This window comes from Pseudophryne corroboree, chromosome 12 (assembly GCF_028390025.1).
Source record: "Pseudophryne corroboree isolate aPseCor3 chromosome 12, aPseCor3.hap2, whole genome shotgun sequence".
NCBI lineage: Eukaryota > Metazoa > Chordata > Amphibia > Anura > Myobatrachidae > Pseudophryne > Pseudophryne corroboree.
Window position 1 is genome coordinate 8684613 of NC_086455.1, and position 18115 is coordinate 8702727.

General features: G+C 49.7%; 1 protein-coding gene across 1 annotated transcript; it reads right to left on the reverse strand.

Annotated features, from left to right (window-relative positions):
* Positions 1-4434: 4434 nt before the first annotated feature.
* Positions 4435-16517, reverse strand: PMF1 (polyamine modulated factor 1). Its single transcript, XM_063946892.1, has 5 exons — positions 16312-16517; positions 14733-14838; positions 13354-13454; positions 12956-13151; positions 4435-5104 (listed from the first exon to the last, which is right to left on the reverse strand). Exons 1-5 carry the CDS (start codon positions 16470-16472, stop codon positions 5042-5044), a joined length of 627 nt encoding a protein of 208 aa, XP_063802962.1. The 5' UTR covers positions 16473-16517; the 3' UTR covers positions 4435-5041.
* Between the last annotated feature and the right edge of the window lie 1598 nt (positions 16518-18115).

An 18115-nucleotide genomic window follows, 5' to 3' on the forward strand; every position in this document is an offset into this window, starting at 1 on the left:
GTGCGTGCTCATTGCGGTGCATACACATGCGTTCTATTGCTGATTGCCCCCTGTGCGAAAACGCACAGCAGCGATCGGGTCTGAATCACCTCCCTCAGTTGTCACTTTTTGGGGGTCCAGGTTGGTTTTCCTACTTTTTCATTCTCTTCTCTCAGGTCGCTTTTTGCAAAAAATCCACACTATCTCGCTGCGAGTACCACAAATTGCCATTTTCAATTGGATCTCACATTTCACATTCAGGCGCGCACTTTCCTGCGACGTATGCAAGTTTAATGATGCGAGTTTGCTTTTCCAACTCGCACCCGACTGCATTGAGACCAGAGACTTGTTATTTATATTTTTACCTGCAGCAGAGATTCTGAATGTAATCTGCAAACGACATGAATAGATCTGGCTCTTCGGAATGAATGAGCGCAGGGAATATATCATGTTTATGCTGGCTCAGCAGAGCTGGATAGCGAGCCGGGGTGATTGGGTTTGTTTTTCCTCTTCTTCCCAGTTACACCAACATCCGCCAGTGCCAGGAGGAGGAGGATGACCAGGTACTTCAGCAATAGGGTGCAATGAAAATGCTCCATTGATCCGTGCCAAGCGGGGCCCTGATGTTGCCTAATAATAGGGGTTTTTCACAGCAATAACTGGCCCTCTGTACTGTAACTCCTGGAGGGTGAGTGAGGGGAACGTCAGAAGTCCATTATAGAATTAGATCTGTGCTTATACATAAAGGAACATTTTGTTGTTCTACAAACAAAACATCTCTTCTTGGAAGATTTATAAATGTGTAGGATCATGCTGCTACCTGCGATGACCATTAAGATGATGTTGAGGATGAAAAGAGAATTATGACAGACGTAAATGACATATATATTAGTTCCTGGTGTACAGTAGAGTTGCTGTGACAGACTGGCGGAGGGTTTAGAGCAGGCATGTCCAAACTGCGGCCCTCCAGCTGTTGAGAAACTACACATCCCAGCATGCCCTGACACAGCTTTAGCATTCTCTGACAGCAAAACTGTGTCAGGGCATTCTGGGATATGTAGTTTCACAACAGATGGAGGGCCGCAGTTTGGACATGCCTGGTTTAGAGGGCAGAGGTGTTAGCAGATGTATGTAGAGTTAACTCTATGGCTGAGGGCAGGTCCTCTGTTTTGTCCACGAGCACTGGGTCAGATGACAGCTTCGCAGATCGGTGGACGTCTGCTTGAGGCCAGCCTGTCCGGATCTCTCCGCCACAAGTATAATTAGGAGGGGATGGAGTTCACGGAGACCACGGTTCCAAGAGCAGATTGAGCTGTTCCAAATCTGCGGCATGTTTGTTGATGTGTTCCGCTGAAATGCACATTTTATATTTAACTATGGCAGCGCCTCACCTCTAAGCCTGCCGTCCCACACTTTAACTGCCGCTGTGCTGGGAGGACACGGAACAGGATCTTACAAATAGGCGCAAAAGTACCAATGTTCGGAATTGTAACGCTTACAGAACTTACTGTGGCATATGTAATAGGGATCCAGTCAGTATAATGGCCGTCTGGATGCTGGCAGTCGGAATACCAATGCTAGAATCTCAACATGAATCACAATGCTGGTGCCGGAACCCAGACTGCCGACATCCAGATCGTAAGTATGCCGGGCGGGTTAGGTTCAGGCTGCAGGGTGTCGGCATTCTGACCATTGGCATCCCAAGCACCAGGATCGGATACCATCCCAAGTAATAGGGGCTGTGTCTGCCGGAGGTGCAGCAATCATTTACATGGCATAGTAAACGAGTGGCGATTTAAATAAACGTCCGAGATCAGCAAGCATTCCGCACCTTTGGCAGACCCTATTACATGGGATGGTATCAGATCCTGGCACTTGGGATGCCAATGGTCAGAATACCGACAGCGGCATCACGATGCACAGAATCCTGACACTTGTTAAGGGTTCTAACCCTCCCTCCCCACAGCCTAACCCTAACGCCCCCCACCCCCTTCTTAGTGCCTAACACTAACAGATCGCAAAACTGTAGTATGAGGCACACAAGGAATGGGCTTGGTCTTTGGGTCTGGCCGTTTTGGATTCCGATGTCTTCCTTTCATGGTGAGAGTCTAGTTATCTGCCTCCACATCTACACCACAGACTCACCAGCTCTGTTCATGAGGTTTCTTTGTCCCCTGACCAAAAGCCCAGCAGGAAGCAGATTTATGGCAAGCTGTCTGGAAGGGGTGTGGTTCATCAAATCGACAGTGTCTAGTTTGACAATGTTTAGGTCGACCACTATAGGTCGACAGTCACTAGGTCGACATGGATGGAAGGTCGACAGGGCTTCTAGGTCGACAGGTCTAAAGGTCGACATGAGGATTTTTTTTTGTGTCGTTTTCTTCGTAGAGTGACCGGGATCCCAAATTAGTGCATCGCGTCCCCTCGCATGGCTCGCTTCGCTCGCCATGCTTCGGGCATGGTGCCTTCGCTCCGCTACCGCTTCGCTCGGCACACTTTACCGTTCCAATCGTAGTCCACGTGGATCGTTAAGTATGAAAAAATTAAAAGAAAAAAAAAATGTGAAAAACTCATGTCGACCTTTAGACCTGTCGACCTAGCACATGTCGACCTAGAAACCCTGTCGATCTTCCATCCATGTCGACCTAGTGACTGTCGACCTATAGTTGTCGACCTAAACATTGTCGACCTAGACACTGTCTATCTTCAGGCCGGATCCCGTCTGGAAGATACTAAATACCCCAGATAGCATGAATCGGAGATTGACGCCCAGTCACTGTTTAAGAGCGCTCTTCTCTGCAGCTCGAGGATCTTTTGAGTGAATTGCGTATCAGACCTGATGGTAGGTATCAGGTCCCGCACAAGCTGCAATCCTCTTACCCTCTATATAGCAAGGATATGGAAAATGAGATTCTTCTGTAGTTCTCCTAAGACCACCACCAATCCTAAAGATTCTACTGCAAGGGTGCAGATGACACCTCACTTCAGCTTGAGTCAGTATGGTAGTGGAAAGGTGGTGAAAACTGGCATGGGATTTGGGACTTAACATACCAAAATTGGATATGCTAACTCTGTGGAGCACATCTGTTTGGCCTCAGAATATCTAGGGGAAGCCAATATCAATGTGGGCAGCAGGGGCTAGGATTGTAACCTCAGAAGTCTCTGGACATTGTGAACTCTGGTTTAGGAGGAAACACAAAGCCTTAGAGGACCCTGGAGTGCCTACCATACCCTGGGGATAGAATGTTCGGCCCTGGGGATATATTGTCAGGTTTGATTCTATTACAGATGCCTCAGTGAGGTATCGTAATTAAGAGATACATCATAGATCTCCTGAAGTCTCCACCAGATTATTTTTTTAATCTCCAGTCGGCGAGATGAAAAAATGTAAAGAAGTTGTTCCAGCTCCTAGTTTCACCGGAATACTTTATACAAGACTTGCAACTGAAGAAAGGATTGTGCTTTTAATCACAATCTCTTGCTAGTACAGAAACATTTGACCTATTCTCTGCCTGAAATTGTTGGTTATCCAACTTCTGGTGGACAGATTCAACGTGCAGTTCTACAAGTTCTTGTGAAGTCCCCATTAGTTCATAGATAGGTGTCTACTCTCCATGGCATGAAGGGTCTCAGAAGTTAGTTTCCACCATCAAGGCAGAGCTATCTAGACAATGCCATTTAGGGGTGTTCTAGATCAAGTTGATTTAAAAAAACAGAACAAGTTTCAACATCAGCCGCTTTTCAGACTGTCTCCAGCTGATTGAACTTTAAGAGGGGTTGACCATTCTCCATATGGGACTGGACGACGGTGACTATAGACAGTTGTCCTTGAAGCTGGGTGCCCAACATTCTCCAGTACAGCTAGAAGCTACGGATTACTATACTGGTTCTCGGCGCTCTAATTGGAGGACTTCCATTCTTGTGAGGAAGGGCCATCACAATCTAGCCGGACAATATGACATCAGTGGCTTACCTAATCTAACAGGAGTTGCACCGACCATGAGAGACCAAAACCAGGAGAAAAAGTATTCAGTAATGGTATCAAAAAATGTATAATCCTCCATTTGTTACCATTTCTACTGAAGATACGAAGCCGAATCGTATTTAAGAGGGATAAACACAGCAGAGAGTGTTTTCAGTAGAGATAATAGAGTATATAACAGCGCCCCAGAAGACTCCTGTACTCTGGGCAGCACCACCAACGTAAGACTGAAACTATTTAAGAATTATTTTCTGGAGTGTATATTTGCATATTAAGAACAAAACAATATAAAGCTTCATGTGCGTACTGCGCACCACTCTGCGTGAGAAGGCGACCAGCAGGGTCAGGTGATGTACAGTGCTAAGCGTTTCGGCCATCGCAGCGGTCTTCACCTCAGGGTAGGAAGCTGGGACCATTTATTCCTCAGTAACCTCCCCTCTTAGGAAGCTGGAAACAGACACTGACTAGTAGACTCACGGTGTAAAGCCAATGTGGTTTTATTATATGTGTAACAAATATATATTTAACATTTACGCTGAGCAGTCAGCATTCTCCGAGAGTCATTTATACAAAACCCGAACACCTTCATCTGTATAACAGTCTGTGACCATGTATAACACGGGAGGAAATGATACAGGAATCCGGAAAAAAAAACAGAAATCTATTTAACACTGAAAGTTTCCAGAGTCTCTGTTTCAGGTAACAGCCACCTCCCCAGATGTAGACGGGCGTATAATAGGGGTGGTCTTCAGGTTGCCGACTGTCGGGATCCCGGCGCACAGTATACCGGCGCCGGAATCCTGATATCCGGCATACCGACAGGTATTCTCCCTCGTGGGGGTCCACGACCCCCCTGGAGGGAGAATAGCGTACGCGCCACCAGGCCTGCAGCGTGGCGAGCGCAGAGAGCCCGCAAGGGGTTCATTTGCGCTCGCCACGCTGTCGGTATGCAGTCGGTCGGGCTCCCGGCTCCGGTATGCTGGTCGCCAGGAGCCCGGCCGCCGGCATACCATACTTCACCCGTATAATAGACCTCTCTGCCTCTGGGGAAATGGAACGTGGCTAGGTAGAGAATGATGCTCAGGTCCCATCACTTGGATCTCGCATGGAGGCAATCATCTGTCTTTGTGATTTGGTCAGTTTCTACGGAAGAAAAAAAAATAAGAATTTACTTACCGATAATTCTATTTCTCATAGTCCGTAGTGGATGCTGGGGACTCCGAAAGGACCATGGGGGAATAGCGGCTCCGCAGGAGACTGGGCACAAAAGTAAAAGCTTTAGGACTACCTGGTGTGCACTGGCTCCTCCCCCTATGACCCTCCTCCAAGCCTCAGTTAGGATACTGTGCCCGCACGAGCGTACACAATAAGGAAGGATTTTGAATCCCGGGTAAGACTCATACCAGCCACACCAATCACACTGTACAACCTGTGATCTGAACCCAGTTAACAGCATGGTAACAGCGGAGCCTCTGAAAAGATGGCTCACAACAATAACAACCCGATTTTTTTTTTTTTTTTGTAACAATAACTATGTACAAGTATTGCAGACAATCCGCACTTGGGATGGGCGCCCAGCATCCACTACGGACTATGAGAAATAGAATTATCGGTAAGTAAATTCTTATTTTCTCTGACGTCCTAGTGGATGCTGGGGACTCCGAAAGGACCATGGGGATTATACCAAAGCTCCCAAACGGGCGGGAGAGTGCGGATGACTCTGCAGCACCGAATGAGAGAACTCCAGGTCCTCCTCAGCCAGGGTATCAAATTTGTAGAATTTTGCAAACGTATTTGCCCCTGACCAAGTAGCTGCTCGGCAAAGTTGTAAAGCCGAGACCCCTCGGGCAGCCGCCCAAGATGAGCCCACTTTCCGTGTGGAATGGGCTTTTACAGATTTTGGCTGTGGCAAGCCTGCCACAGAATGTGCAAGCTGAATTGTACTACAAATCCAACGAGCAATAGTCTGCTTAGAAGCAGGAGCACCCAGCTTGTTGGGTGCATACAGGATAAACAGCGAGTCAGATTTTCTGACTCCAGCCGTCCTGGAAACATATATTTTCAGGGCCCTGACTACGTCCAGCAACTTGGAATCCTCCAAGTCCCTAGTAGCCGCAGGCACCACAATAGGCTGGTTTAAGTGAAATGCTGAAACCACCTTAGGGAGAAATTGAGGACGAGTCCTCAATTCTGCCCTGTCCGTATGAAAAATTAGGTAAGGGCTTTTATAGGATAAAGCCGCCAATTCTGAGACACGCCTGGCTGAGGCCAGGGCTAACAGCATTACCACTTTCCATGTGAGATATTTTAAGTCCACAGTGGTGAGTGGTTCAAACCAATGTGATTTTAGGAATCCCAAAACTACATTGAGATCCCAAGGTGCCACTGGAGGCACAAAAGGAGGCTGTATATGCAGTACCCCCTTGACAAACGTCTGAACTTCAGGGACTGAAGCTAGTTCTTTTTGGAAGAATATTGACAGGGCCGAAATTTGAACCTTAATGGACCCTAATTTTAGGCCCATAGACAGTCCTGTTTGCAGGAAATGCAGGAAACGACCCAGTTGAAATTCCTCTGTAGGGGCCTTCCTGGCCTCACACCACGCAACATATTTACGCCAAATACGGCGATAATGTTGCACAGTTACATCCTTCCTGGCTTTGATCAGGGTAGGGATGACTTCATCCGGAATGCCTTTTTCCTTCAGGATCCGGCGTTCAACCGCCATGCCGTCAAACGCAGCCGCGGTAAGTCTTGGAACAGACATGGTCCCTGCTGGAGCAGGTCCTTTCTTAGAGGTAGAGGCCACGGGTCTTCCGTGAGCATCTCTTGAAGTTCCGGGTACCAAGTCCTTCTTGGCCAATCAGGAGCCACGAGTATAGTCCTTACTCCTCTCCTTCTTATGATTCTCAGTACCTTGGGTATGAGAGGCAGAGGAGGGAACACATACACTGACTGGTACACCCACGGTGTTACCAGAGCATCCACAGCTATTGCCTGAGGGTCCCTTGACCTGGCGCAATATCTGTCCAGTTTTTTGTTGAGGCGGGACGCCATCATGTCTACCTTTGGTTTTTCCCAACGGTTCACAATCATGTGGAAGACTTCTGGGTGAAGTCCCCACTCCCCCGGGTGGAGATCGTGTCTGCTGAGGAAGTCTGCTTCCCAGTTGTCCACTCCCGGAATGAACACTGCTGACAGTGCTATCACATGATTTTCCGCCCAGCGAAGAATCCTTGCAACTTCCGTCATTGCCCTCCTGCTTCTTGTGCCGCCCTGTCTGTTTACGTGGGCGACTGCCGTGATGTTGTCCGACTGGATCAGCACCGGCTGACCCTGAAGCAGAGGCCTTGCCTGACTTAGGGCATTGTAAATGGCCCTTAGTTCCAGGATATTTATGTGAAGTGACGTTTCCATGCTTGACCACAAGCCCTGGAAATTTCTTCCCTGTGTGACTGCTCCCCAGCCTCTCAGGCTGGCATCCGTGGTCACCAGGACCCAGTCCTGAATGCCGAATCTGCGGCCCTCTAGAAGATGAGCACTCTGCAACCACCACAGGAGAGACACCCTTGTCCTTGGAGACAGGGTTATCCGCTGATGCATTTGAAGATGCGATCCGGACCATTTGTCCAGCAGATCCCACTGAAAAGTTCTTGCGTGGAATCTGCCGAATGGAATCGCTTCGTAAGAAGCCACCATTTTTCCCAAGACCCTTGTGCATTGATGCACTGACACTTGGCCTGGTTTTAGGAGGTTCCTGACTAGGTCGGATAACTCCCTGGCTTTCTCCTCCGGGAGAAACACCTTTTTCTGTACTGTGTCCAGAATCATCCCTAGGAACAGCAGACGTGTCGTCGGAATCAGCTGCGATTTTGGAATATTTAGAATCCATCCGTGCTGTCGTAGTACTACTTGAGATAGTGCTACTCCGACCTCTAACTGTTCTCTGGACCTTGCCTTTATCAGGAGATCGTCCAAGTAAGGGATAATTAAGACGCCTTTTCTTCGAAGAAGAATCATCATTTCGGCCATTACCTTGGTAAAGACCCGGGGTGCCGTGGACAATCCAAACGGCAGCGTCTGAAACGGATAGTGACAGTTCTGTACCACAAACCTGAGGTACCCTTGGTGAGAAGGGCAAATTGGGACATGGAGGTAAGCATCCTTGATGTCCAGAGACCATATAGTCCCCTTCTTCCAGGTTCGCTATCACTGCTCTGAGTGATTCCATCTTGAATTTGAACCTTTGTATGTAAGTGTTCAAGGATTTCAGATTTAAAATAGGTCTCACCGAGCCGTCCGGCTTCGGTACCACAAACAGCGTGGAATAATACCCCTTTCCCTGTTGTAGGAGGGGTACCTTGATTATCACCTGCTGGGAATACAGCTTGTGAATAGCTTCCAATACCGCCTCCCTGTCGGGGGGAGATGTTGGTAAGGCAGACTTCAGGAACCGGCGAGGGGGAGACGTCTCGAATTCCAATTTGTACCCCTGAGATACTACCTGCAGGATCCAGGGGTCCACTTGCGAGTGAGCCCACTGCGCGCTGAAATTCTTGAGACGGGCCCCCACCGTGCCTGAGTCCGCTTGTAAGGCCCCAGCGTCATGCTGAGGACTTGGCAGAAGCGGGGGGGGGGGCTTCTGTTCCTGGGAAGAGGCTGTCTGCTGCAGTCTTTTTCCCCTTCCTCTGCCCCGGGGCAGATACGAGTGGCCTTTTGCCCGCTTGCCCTTATGGGGACGAAAGGACTGAGCCTGAAAAGACGGTGTCTTTTTCTGCTGAGAGGTGACCTGGGGTAAAAAGGTGGATTTCCCAGCCGTTGCCGTGGCCACCAGGTCCGATAGACCGACCCCAAATAACTCCTCCCCTTTATACGGCAATACTTCCATATGCCGTTTGGAATCCGCATCACCTGACCACTGTCGCGTCCATAACCCTCTTCTGGCAGAAATGGACAGCGCACTTACTCTTGATGCCAGAGTGCAAATATCCCTCTGTGCATCTCTCATATATAGAAATGCATCCTTTAAATGCTCTATAGTCAATAATATATTGTCCCTGTCCAGGGTATCAATATTTTCAGTCAGGGAATCTGACCAAGCCACCCCAGCACTGCACATCCAGGCTGAGGCGATTGCTGGTCGCAGTATAATACCAGTATGTGTGTATATACCTTTTAGGATATTTTCCAGCTTTCTATCAGCTGGTTCCTTGAGGGCGGCCGTATCAGGAGACGGTAACGCCACTTGTTTTGATAAGCGTGTGAGCGCCTTATCTACCCTAGGGGGTGTTTCCCAACGCGCCCTAACCTCTGGCGGGAAAGGGTATAATGCCAATAATTTTTTAGAAATTAGCAGTTTATCGGGGGAAACCCACGCTTCATCACACACCTGATTTAATTCATCTGATTCAGGAAAAACTACGGGTAGTTTTTTCACACCCCACATAATACCCTTTTTTGTGGTACTTGTAGTATCAGAAATGTTCAAAACCTCCTTCATTGCCGTGATCATGTAACGTGTGGCCCTACTGGAAAATACGTTTGTTTCCTCACCGTCGACACTGGAGTCAGTGTCCGTGTCTGTGTCGACCACCTGAGGTAACGGGCGCTTTAGAGCCCCTGACGGTGTTTGAGACGCCTGTACAGGTATTAACTGATTTGCCGGCTGTCTCATGTCGTCAACAGTCTTTTGTAAAGTGCTGACACTATCACGTAATTCCTTCCATAAGACCATCCAGTCAGGTATCGACTCCCTAGGGGGTGACATCACTAATACAGGCAATTGCTCCGCCTCCATACCATTTTCCTCCTCATACATGTCAACACAACGTACCGACACACAGCACACACACAGGGAATGCTCTGATAGAGGACAGGACCCCACTAGCCCTTTGGGGAGACAGAGGGAGAGTTTGCCAGCACACACCAGAGCGCTATATATATACAGGGATAACCTTATATAAGTGTTTTTCCCTTATATAGCTGCTGTATAGATTTATCTGCCAAATTAGTGCCCCCCCTCTCTTGTTTTACCCTGTTTCTGTAGTGCAGGACTGCAGGGGAGAGTCAGGGAGCTTCCCTCCAACGGAGCTGTGAGGAAAAAATGGCGCCAGTGTGCTGAGGAGATAGGCTCCGCCCCCTTCTCGGCGGCCTTTCTCCCGCTTTTTTAAGGAAAAATTTGCAGGGGTTAAATGCATCCATATAGCCCAGGAGCTATATGTGATGTATTTTTTGCCATATTAGGTGTTTTTATTGCGTCTCAGGGCGCCCCCCCCCCAGCGCCCTGCACCCTCAGTGACCGGAGTGTGAAGTGTGCTGAGAGCAATGGCGCACAGCTGCGGTGCTGTGCGCTACCTTATTGAAGACAGGACGTCTTCTGCCGCCGATTTTCCGGACCTCTTCAGTCTTCTGGCTCTGTAAGGGGGCCGGCGGCGCGGCTCTGGGACCCATCCATGGCTGGGCCTGTGATCGTCCCTCTGGAGCTAATGTCCAGTAGCCTAAGAAGCCCAATCCACTCTGCACGCAGGTGAGTTCGCTTCTTCTCCCCTTAGTCCCTCGATGCAGTGAGCCTGTTGCCAGCAGGTCTCACTGAAAATAAAAAACCTAATTTAAACTTTTACTCTAAGCAGCTCAGGAGAGCCCCTTAGTATGCACCCTTCTCGTTCGGGCACAAAAATCTAACTGAGGCTTGGAGGAGGGTCATAGGGGGAGGAGCCAGTGCACACCAGGTAGTCTTAAAGCTTTTACTTTTGTGCCCAGTCTCCTGCGGAGCCGCTATTCCCCATGGTCCTTTCGGAGTCCCCAGCATCCACTAGGACGTCAGAGAAATTATATTATATTCTGGGAGAAAACACGCAATGGATTGAATGGCATAAGAGGAGTCACACGAACAGCGCACATTTCCTCTGCATGACTGTCTGGCCCAGGGGCAATGGCCCTCATTCCGAGTTGTTCGCTCGCAAGGCGAATGTAGCAGAGTTACACACGCTAAGCCGCCGCCTACTGGGAGTGAATCTTAGCTTCTTAAAATTGCGACCGACGTACGCGCAATATTGCGATTACAAACGAGTTAGCAGTTTCAGAGTAGCTCCAGACTTACTCTGCCTGTGCGATCATTTCAGTGCTTGTCGTTCCTGGTTGACGTCACAAACACACCCAGCGTTCGCCCAGGCACTCCCACCGTTTCTCCGGCCACTCCTGCGTTTTTTCCGGAAACGGTAGCGTTTTCAGCCACACGCCCCTGAAACGCCGTGTTTCCGCCCAGTAACACCCATTTCCTGTCAATCACATTACGATCGCCGGAGCGAAGAAAAAGCCGTGAGTAAAAATACTTTCATCATAGTAAAGTTACTTGGCGCAGTCGCAGTGCGAACATTGCGCATGCGTACTAAGCGGATTTTCACTGCGATGCGATGAAAAATACCGAGCGAACAACTCGGAATGAGGGCCCATGTACGTGCCCGCCCTAGGGTTAGGGTATTTCTCTGTGCAGCCTTATGGGAACACTCTCCCTCTGCTCTCTCTCCGATACAGTCTTAGGCCCTCAGTGTGTGTGTCCCCGTGTACTGGCAGGAGCATGCTCAGTGTGTGTGTGTCCCATGTGTACTGGCAGGAGCATGCTCAGTGTGTGTGTGTCCCATGTGTACTGGCAGGAGCATGCTCAGTGTGTGTGTGTGTCCCATGTGTACTGTCAGGAGCATGCTCAGTGTGTGTGTGTCCCCTGTGTACTGGCAGGAGCATGCTCAGTGTGTGTGTCCCCCGTGTACTGGCAGGAGCATGCTCAGTGTGTGTCCCATGTGTACTGGCAGGAGCATGCTCAGTGTGTGTGTGTCCCATGTGTACTGGCAGGAGCATGCTCAGTGTGTGTGTCCCCGTGTACTGGCAGGAGCATGCTCAGTGTGTGTGTGTCCCATGTGTACTGGCAGGAGCATGCTCAGTGTGTGTGTGTCCCATGTGTACTGGCAGGAGCATGCTCAGTGTGTGTGTCCCCGTGTACTGGCAGGAGCATGCTCAGTGTGTGTGTGTCCCATGTGTACTGTCAGGAGCATGCTCAGTGTGTGTGTGTCCCATGTGTACTGGCAGGAGCATGCTCAGTGTGTGTGTCCCCGTGTACTGGCAGGAGCATGCTCAGTGTGTGTGTGTGTCCCATGTGTACTGTCAGGAGCATGCTCAGTGTGTGTGTGTCCCCTGTGTACTGGCAGGAGCATGCTCAGTGTGTGTGTCCCCCGTGTACTGGCAGGAGCATGCTCAGTGTGTGTCCCATGTGTACTGGCAGGAGCATGCTCAGTGTGTGTGTGTCCCATGTGTACTGGCAGGAGCATGCTCAGTGTGTGTGTCCCCGTGTACTGGCAGGAGCATGCTCAGTGTGTGTGTGTCCCATGTGTACTGGCAGGAGCATGCTCAGTGTGTGTGTCCCCGTGTACTGGCAGGAGCATGCTCAGTGTGTGTGTGTCCCATGTGTACTGGCAGGAGCATGCTCAGTGTGTGTGTCCCCGTGTACTGGCAGGAGCATGCTCAGTGTGTGTGTCCCCCCCGTGTACTGGCAGAAGCATGCTCAGTGTGTGTGTCCCCGTGTACTGGCAGGAGCATGCTCAGTGTGTGTGTCCCTTGTGCACTGGCAGGAGCATGGTCAGTGTATCCCCGTGTACAGGCAGGAGCATGCTCAGTGTGTCTCTGAGAGACACTCTGTGACATCATCTGCCAGCACGCTTTACATTGGCTCTGAACGATCACATGAGCCTACTTACAGAAACTTCTGCCTGTGCCAAAGGCTAATTTAATCATCATTTTATTTGTATAGCGCTCTGTGTAAGGCAACTATAATAATAGGGACAGTTGCATAGCTGATTCTTCCACATAACACTGGTCTGTGTGTTAGTAACTGTACGTGGCATTTAGGTTTTCACTTGAGCTCTAATCTTTGATTTTTCCAACACAGAATGACCGCAGCTTCATCTATAAGACAGACAGCAGGAAGGGAGAATAATATATCACCTGCCAGGCCTGCTGCCGCCTCTCTATCTCCTTCCGCATCTCATTGATCTTCTTCCTCCCGTCCAGCACTCTCTGCGCCAGCTTGGCGTTCTCCTGCTGCCTCTCCTTCAAGAGCTTGCGCAGGTAGTCCCGCTGCTTCAGGAGGTACGGCACCAGGTGGCTCCGCACATCTTCCTCTGGAATCCCGCTCGGGCGCCTGTCAGGGGAGAGTAGGTCAGCCAGGAGCAAAGGCTGTGTCTATATAAAATGTTCTTGTTCATATTCAGCTGCACTTCTCGCTTCAGACAGCAGGGGGGCCTGCTGCATTATACAAATGGCTAGTGTGTACATCCTGACCCTTATCTATGTGGGATTTGCAGAAAATGAACAACGATAGTAACCCGGATGGCGATACTCACCACTGCGGGTCGGCTCTGCTACCAGCTTCTTTATCCAATTTGTCCAAAGAATCCAAGAGCTCCTCCAGGTTCCCCTCACTCTGAATTTCCTGGATCTCAGCCTAGAGAAGGAAACAAAATAGGAAAGAGCTGCAGCCCCATTACCGGACCACGTGTCACATACACGCAACAGAGTCAGCCATTTTGTAAGAGTGCAGTCAGTGTCACATATGCCTCAGTGATGTAACTGGTTCCTTGCAGGCAGATAAATTGACAAGGGTGCAGTTTTGGTTCAGCCCACAAGATGGCCACCCCCGCCATATGCAGGTAACGAGTGTACTTTAAATTTGTAACTTGGCGAGACCCCTATTTGCTCAAGTATTTAGTGTGAGCCAAATCCAAGCGTGACGTACGGTAACCCAGATGTAATGGTTCCGGTATGAATGGCCGACCATGTTATGGTCGACAGTCATTAGGTCGACCACTATTGGTCGACATTGACATGGTCACGTGGTCGACACATGAAAGGTCGACACATGAAAAGGTCGACATGAGTTTTTTAAACTTTTTTTGGTGTCGTTTTTTGCGTAAAGTGACTGGGAACCCCAATTAGTGCACCGCTTCGCTCGCCATGCTTCGGGCATGGTACCTTCACTCCGCTACCGCTTCGCTCGGCGAAGATTACCGTTCCAATCGTAGTCCACGTGGATCGTAAAGTATGGAAAAGTTCCCCAAAAGAAATAAAAAAAAACAAAACTCATGTCAACCTTTTCAATGTGCCGACCATTTTCATGTGCCGACCATGTGTCCATATCGACAATGTCAATGTCGACCAATAGTGGTCGACCGAATGACTGTCGACCATAACATGGTCGACCATGTGAACGGATACCGATGTAATAAGTGGGTGCCACCTAGTTCAGATCTCTCTGCACTATCCAGGCACAGCCCTCCATTGAGAGGATAGAGAGGCCACCATTAGGGTTGGCCATTAGCTACTGATCATTAAAAGCCATTGATAGTTTACAACCGATGCTCAATGGTTTCCACATTAATGGTGGAGTTTCAATGCTTCTCCGCCATCAATGGTGGATGTCTCATGACGATGTTGTGGTTTTTTTTTTAACCAGTCGTACGTGCCTTAACCCCACCTACCTGTGATTGGGCAGCTGCTGTCACGTGCTCTATGAATGACACTCATTGATGGTTCTAACAATTTATGCATTTTTTTTTTACATCGATGATTTCCTGCTATCAATAGTACCGGTAGCTCCTTCAAGCCAGATCATCGATGACCACCCCTCGCCACTGGTGGACAGCCAGTAAGCTACGTAAGGAAATCTCAGTGTACAAAGCTTACGGTTAGACTCCCTATTAGACAATACTACGAGGCAATGTACCTTAATGGATAGCTGCAGCTGGGACACAAACTGGTTGTAGATACTGTGAGTGACGTCCGGTCTCAGCTGGTAGAACTTCTGGTAGCAGCGGGCGAAGCGCTGGAAACTGCAGGGAAGGGATTAGACAGACGTCATGTTATGTCACTGTAAAACACACTGAGGGGCAGATAGGATTAGCGCAGGTGCTGGGGGGGGGGGGGGAACGTGTGTTATATGCGCCCTCTGGGGCATACCACGCGGGGTAACCCATAGATTCAGGGCATTTAACCCACGTTTACCTCCCGGGAAAATTGGCTAATAATTGGATAGCTCAAGTTTTAAGGTGTGTGGTAACCACCGTGGCTAATTCAATCTGCCCCTAGGGGGTAATTTTAAGTAGCAATTAGCATGTTGCGTAGTGTTCACTCTAGGCTGTTTTAGCAGGGCGCCGCGCCCTGCCCGATTTTATTAAGGCAAAACCCGCCCTGCCCTTTCTGCGGCGCCCTGCTAAACAGCCTGCCCGCTTCCTGCTCTCCCAGCGTGTATAGATGCCGTGCGCATGCGCACAGCATCCATTCCATTCACGCTACGGGAGAGCGCTTGGGGGAAGCCCAGCACTTCCATAGGTGCTAGGCACGCCCCCTTTAGTGGCGCCGCCAGCCGCCCATGCTCTCTGTGACGCCGCCAGCCGCCCCCTTTAGTGAAACCACCAGCCGCCTACGCCCCCTTTAGTGACGCCGCCAGCCGCCCACACCCCCTTTAGTGACGCCGCCACCCGCGTGCACAAATGCCCCCCCCCACAGACCGGCGCCCTGCCCTCAAAAATTCCTAGGGGGAACACTATTGCAGATTTTTGTACACAGTCCCAAAAAATTCATTAAATTATATTATATAATATATGGGTGTGGTATGGAAGGTCGACAGGTCAAAAGGTTGACATGATTTTTTTTTTTTTTTAGGTGTCGTTTTCTCCGTACAGTGACCGGGAACCCCAATTAGTGCACCGCTTCGCTCGCCACGCTTTGGCCAAGGTGCCTCGTTCCGCTACCGCTGCACTCGGCCCAGGTTACTATCGTAGTCCACGTGGGTCGTTAAATATGAAAAAGGTTTTTTTGGTTTTTTTAAATTGTGAAAAACTCATGTCGACCTTTTGCCCTGTCAGCCTAGTTACTGTCGACCAATAGGGGTCAACCTAGAGACCGGATACTAATATATATATATATATATATATATACACACACATGCATACACACACACGTGATCACACACTCTCTCTCTCTGAGGGAGCAGCTCAGTCAGTACATTGATGCCTGTGAAACACACCAATAAAATCTACTGAACAGCTGTACATAAGTATAATTAGATTGTCAGCGCTGCAGGTTAGCCCTGTCATCCTGAGTACACAAAACCTGCAGCCAATCCTCTCCCTCACAGGTTCAAGGTGCAGCCAGTCAGGTTCCAGATACTCCGTGCACAGCCAATCGCATTACACAGACACATCTACTCTACAGCCAATCACAATATAAAAACATTGGGGCCTCAGCCAATAGCTCTGGAGAGCCGGGGAAGCGCAGCCAATCAAGAGACGCCGGGCGTTCACCTTCCCGCCTTCATCAGACCTTCCAGGAACTTGTCCACCAGGGTGTTAAAGATGAGAAGCCGCCCGGGGATCTCGTCGTCTGCCGTGCCGGGCTCCTCTGCGGGTGCCGGGCCTGAAGGGCCCGCAGCGGCCGGGGAGGATTCTTTCTCCTCAGTTTCCATCTTGTCCGGCCACTGCTACAGGCCACGCCCAGTTCAGTTTTTCCCGCCTGTGGATGCAGCATTTATATAGGTCGCTCGGTCCATCTATCATACGTCCCTGCCTCTGATTGGGTGTATAGGCCCAATGACCTATGTGGAGGCGGAGGCTTGGAGGAAGGCTAGGTAGGGATGGCCATCGGGTTGTGCTCCATCGATGGTACACAATTATGCTATTGCATACCATCGATCGTTTCTACCCTAGTAGTATTGCGCCTGCGCAGAGGGGAAGCGTGTCTCCAGCGCTGGCTGGCCTGGTCCTGCTGAGGCTGCTCTGCCAGTCAGAATCCCTGCAGCTCCAGTGACACAGCTCAGCAAAGTCTCTGTCACTATTCCTGATATCCTGCATCAGCCCCATTGTCTGCAGAACATAAGAGAGCCCCACTGGGCGAGGAGGGCGCTTACCCTGCCAGTCAGCGCTGCTGTATTACTGGCTGCAGTGCCAGGGTTATTCACGGGTGCAGGTAATCCTCCCTGCTCCGCCTCCAAATGCGGGATGTGACGTGATGTCACGCCTACCCTCATGTGCCACGCCAACGACACTGTGGAAGAGCAGCATACAGAGTTCCGCTTAGGACAGAACCAGAGGACGACAAATTCATTCACTTAATGAATCAGCCAGCAGTTGTTCAGCAGGGAATACTTGTAATAATAATAATTTTATTTATATAGCGCTCTTTCTCCAATAAGACTCAAGGCGCTTTCCTTATGCTTTACCGGTGGCAGGGATGCCAGCTGTCAAGATACCGGCAGCGAGGCGAGCACTAGAAACCCCTTGTGGGCTCACTGTGCTTGCCACAGGTTATATTCTCCCTCGATGGATGTCGTGGACACCCACAGAGTGAGAAAAAATAAGAATTTACTTACCGATAATTCTATTTCTCGGAGTCCGTAGTGGATGCTGGGGTTCCTGAAAGGACCATGGGGAATAGCGGCTCCGCAGGAGACAGGGCACAAAAGTAAAGCTTTTCCGATCAGGTGGTGTGCACTGGCTCCTCCCCCTATGACCCTCCTCCAGACTCCAGTTAGGTACTGTGCCCGGACGAGCGTACACAATAAGGGAGGAATTTTGAATCCCGGGTAAGACTCATACCAGCCACACCAATCACACCGTACAACTTGTGATCTAAACCCAGTTAACAGTATGATAACAAAAGGAGCCTCTGAAAGACGGCTTCCTACAACAATAACCCGATTTTTGTAACAATAACTATGTACAAGTATTGCAGAATAATCCGCACTTGGGATGGGCGCCCAGCATCCACTACGGACTCCGAGAAATAGAATTATCGGTAAGTAAATTCTTATTTTCTCTATCGTCCTAGTGGATGCTGGGGTTCCTGAAAGGACCATGGGGATTATACCAAAGCTCCCAAACGGGCGGGAGAGTGCGGATGACTCTGCAGCACCGAATGAGAGAACTCCAGGTCCTCTTTTTGCCAGGGTATCAAATTTGTAGAATTTTACAAACGTGTTCTCCCCCGACCACGTAGCAGCTCGGCAGAGTTGTAATGCCGAGACCCCTCGGGCAGCCGCCCAAGATGAGCCCACCTTCCTTGTGGAATGGGCATTTACATATTTTTTTGCTGTGGCAAGCCTGCCACAGA

Coding starts and splice junctions, on each gene's coding strand:
- PMF1 (XM_063946892.1), bottom strand. CDS start 16,472: ATGGAAACTGAGGAGAAAGAATCCTCCCCGGCCGCTGCGGGCCCTTCA. Junction 14,839..16,311: donor GGTCTGATGAAGGCGGGAAG/GTGAACGCCCGG, acceptor CCTTCCCTGCAG/TTTCCAGCGCTTCGCCCGCT. Junction 13,152..13,353: donor AGCAGAGCCGACCCGCAGTG/GTGAGTATCGCC, acceptor CTCCCCTGACAG/GCGCCCGAGCGGGATTCCAG.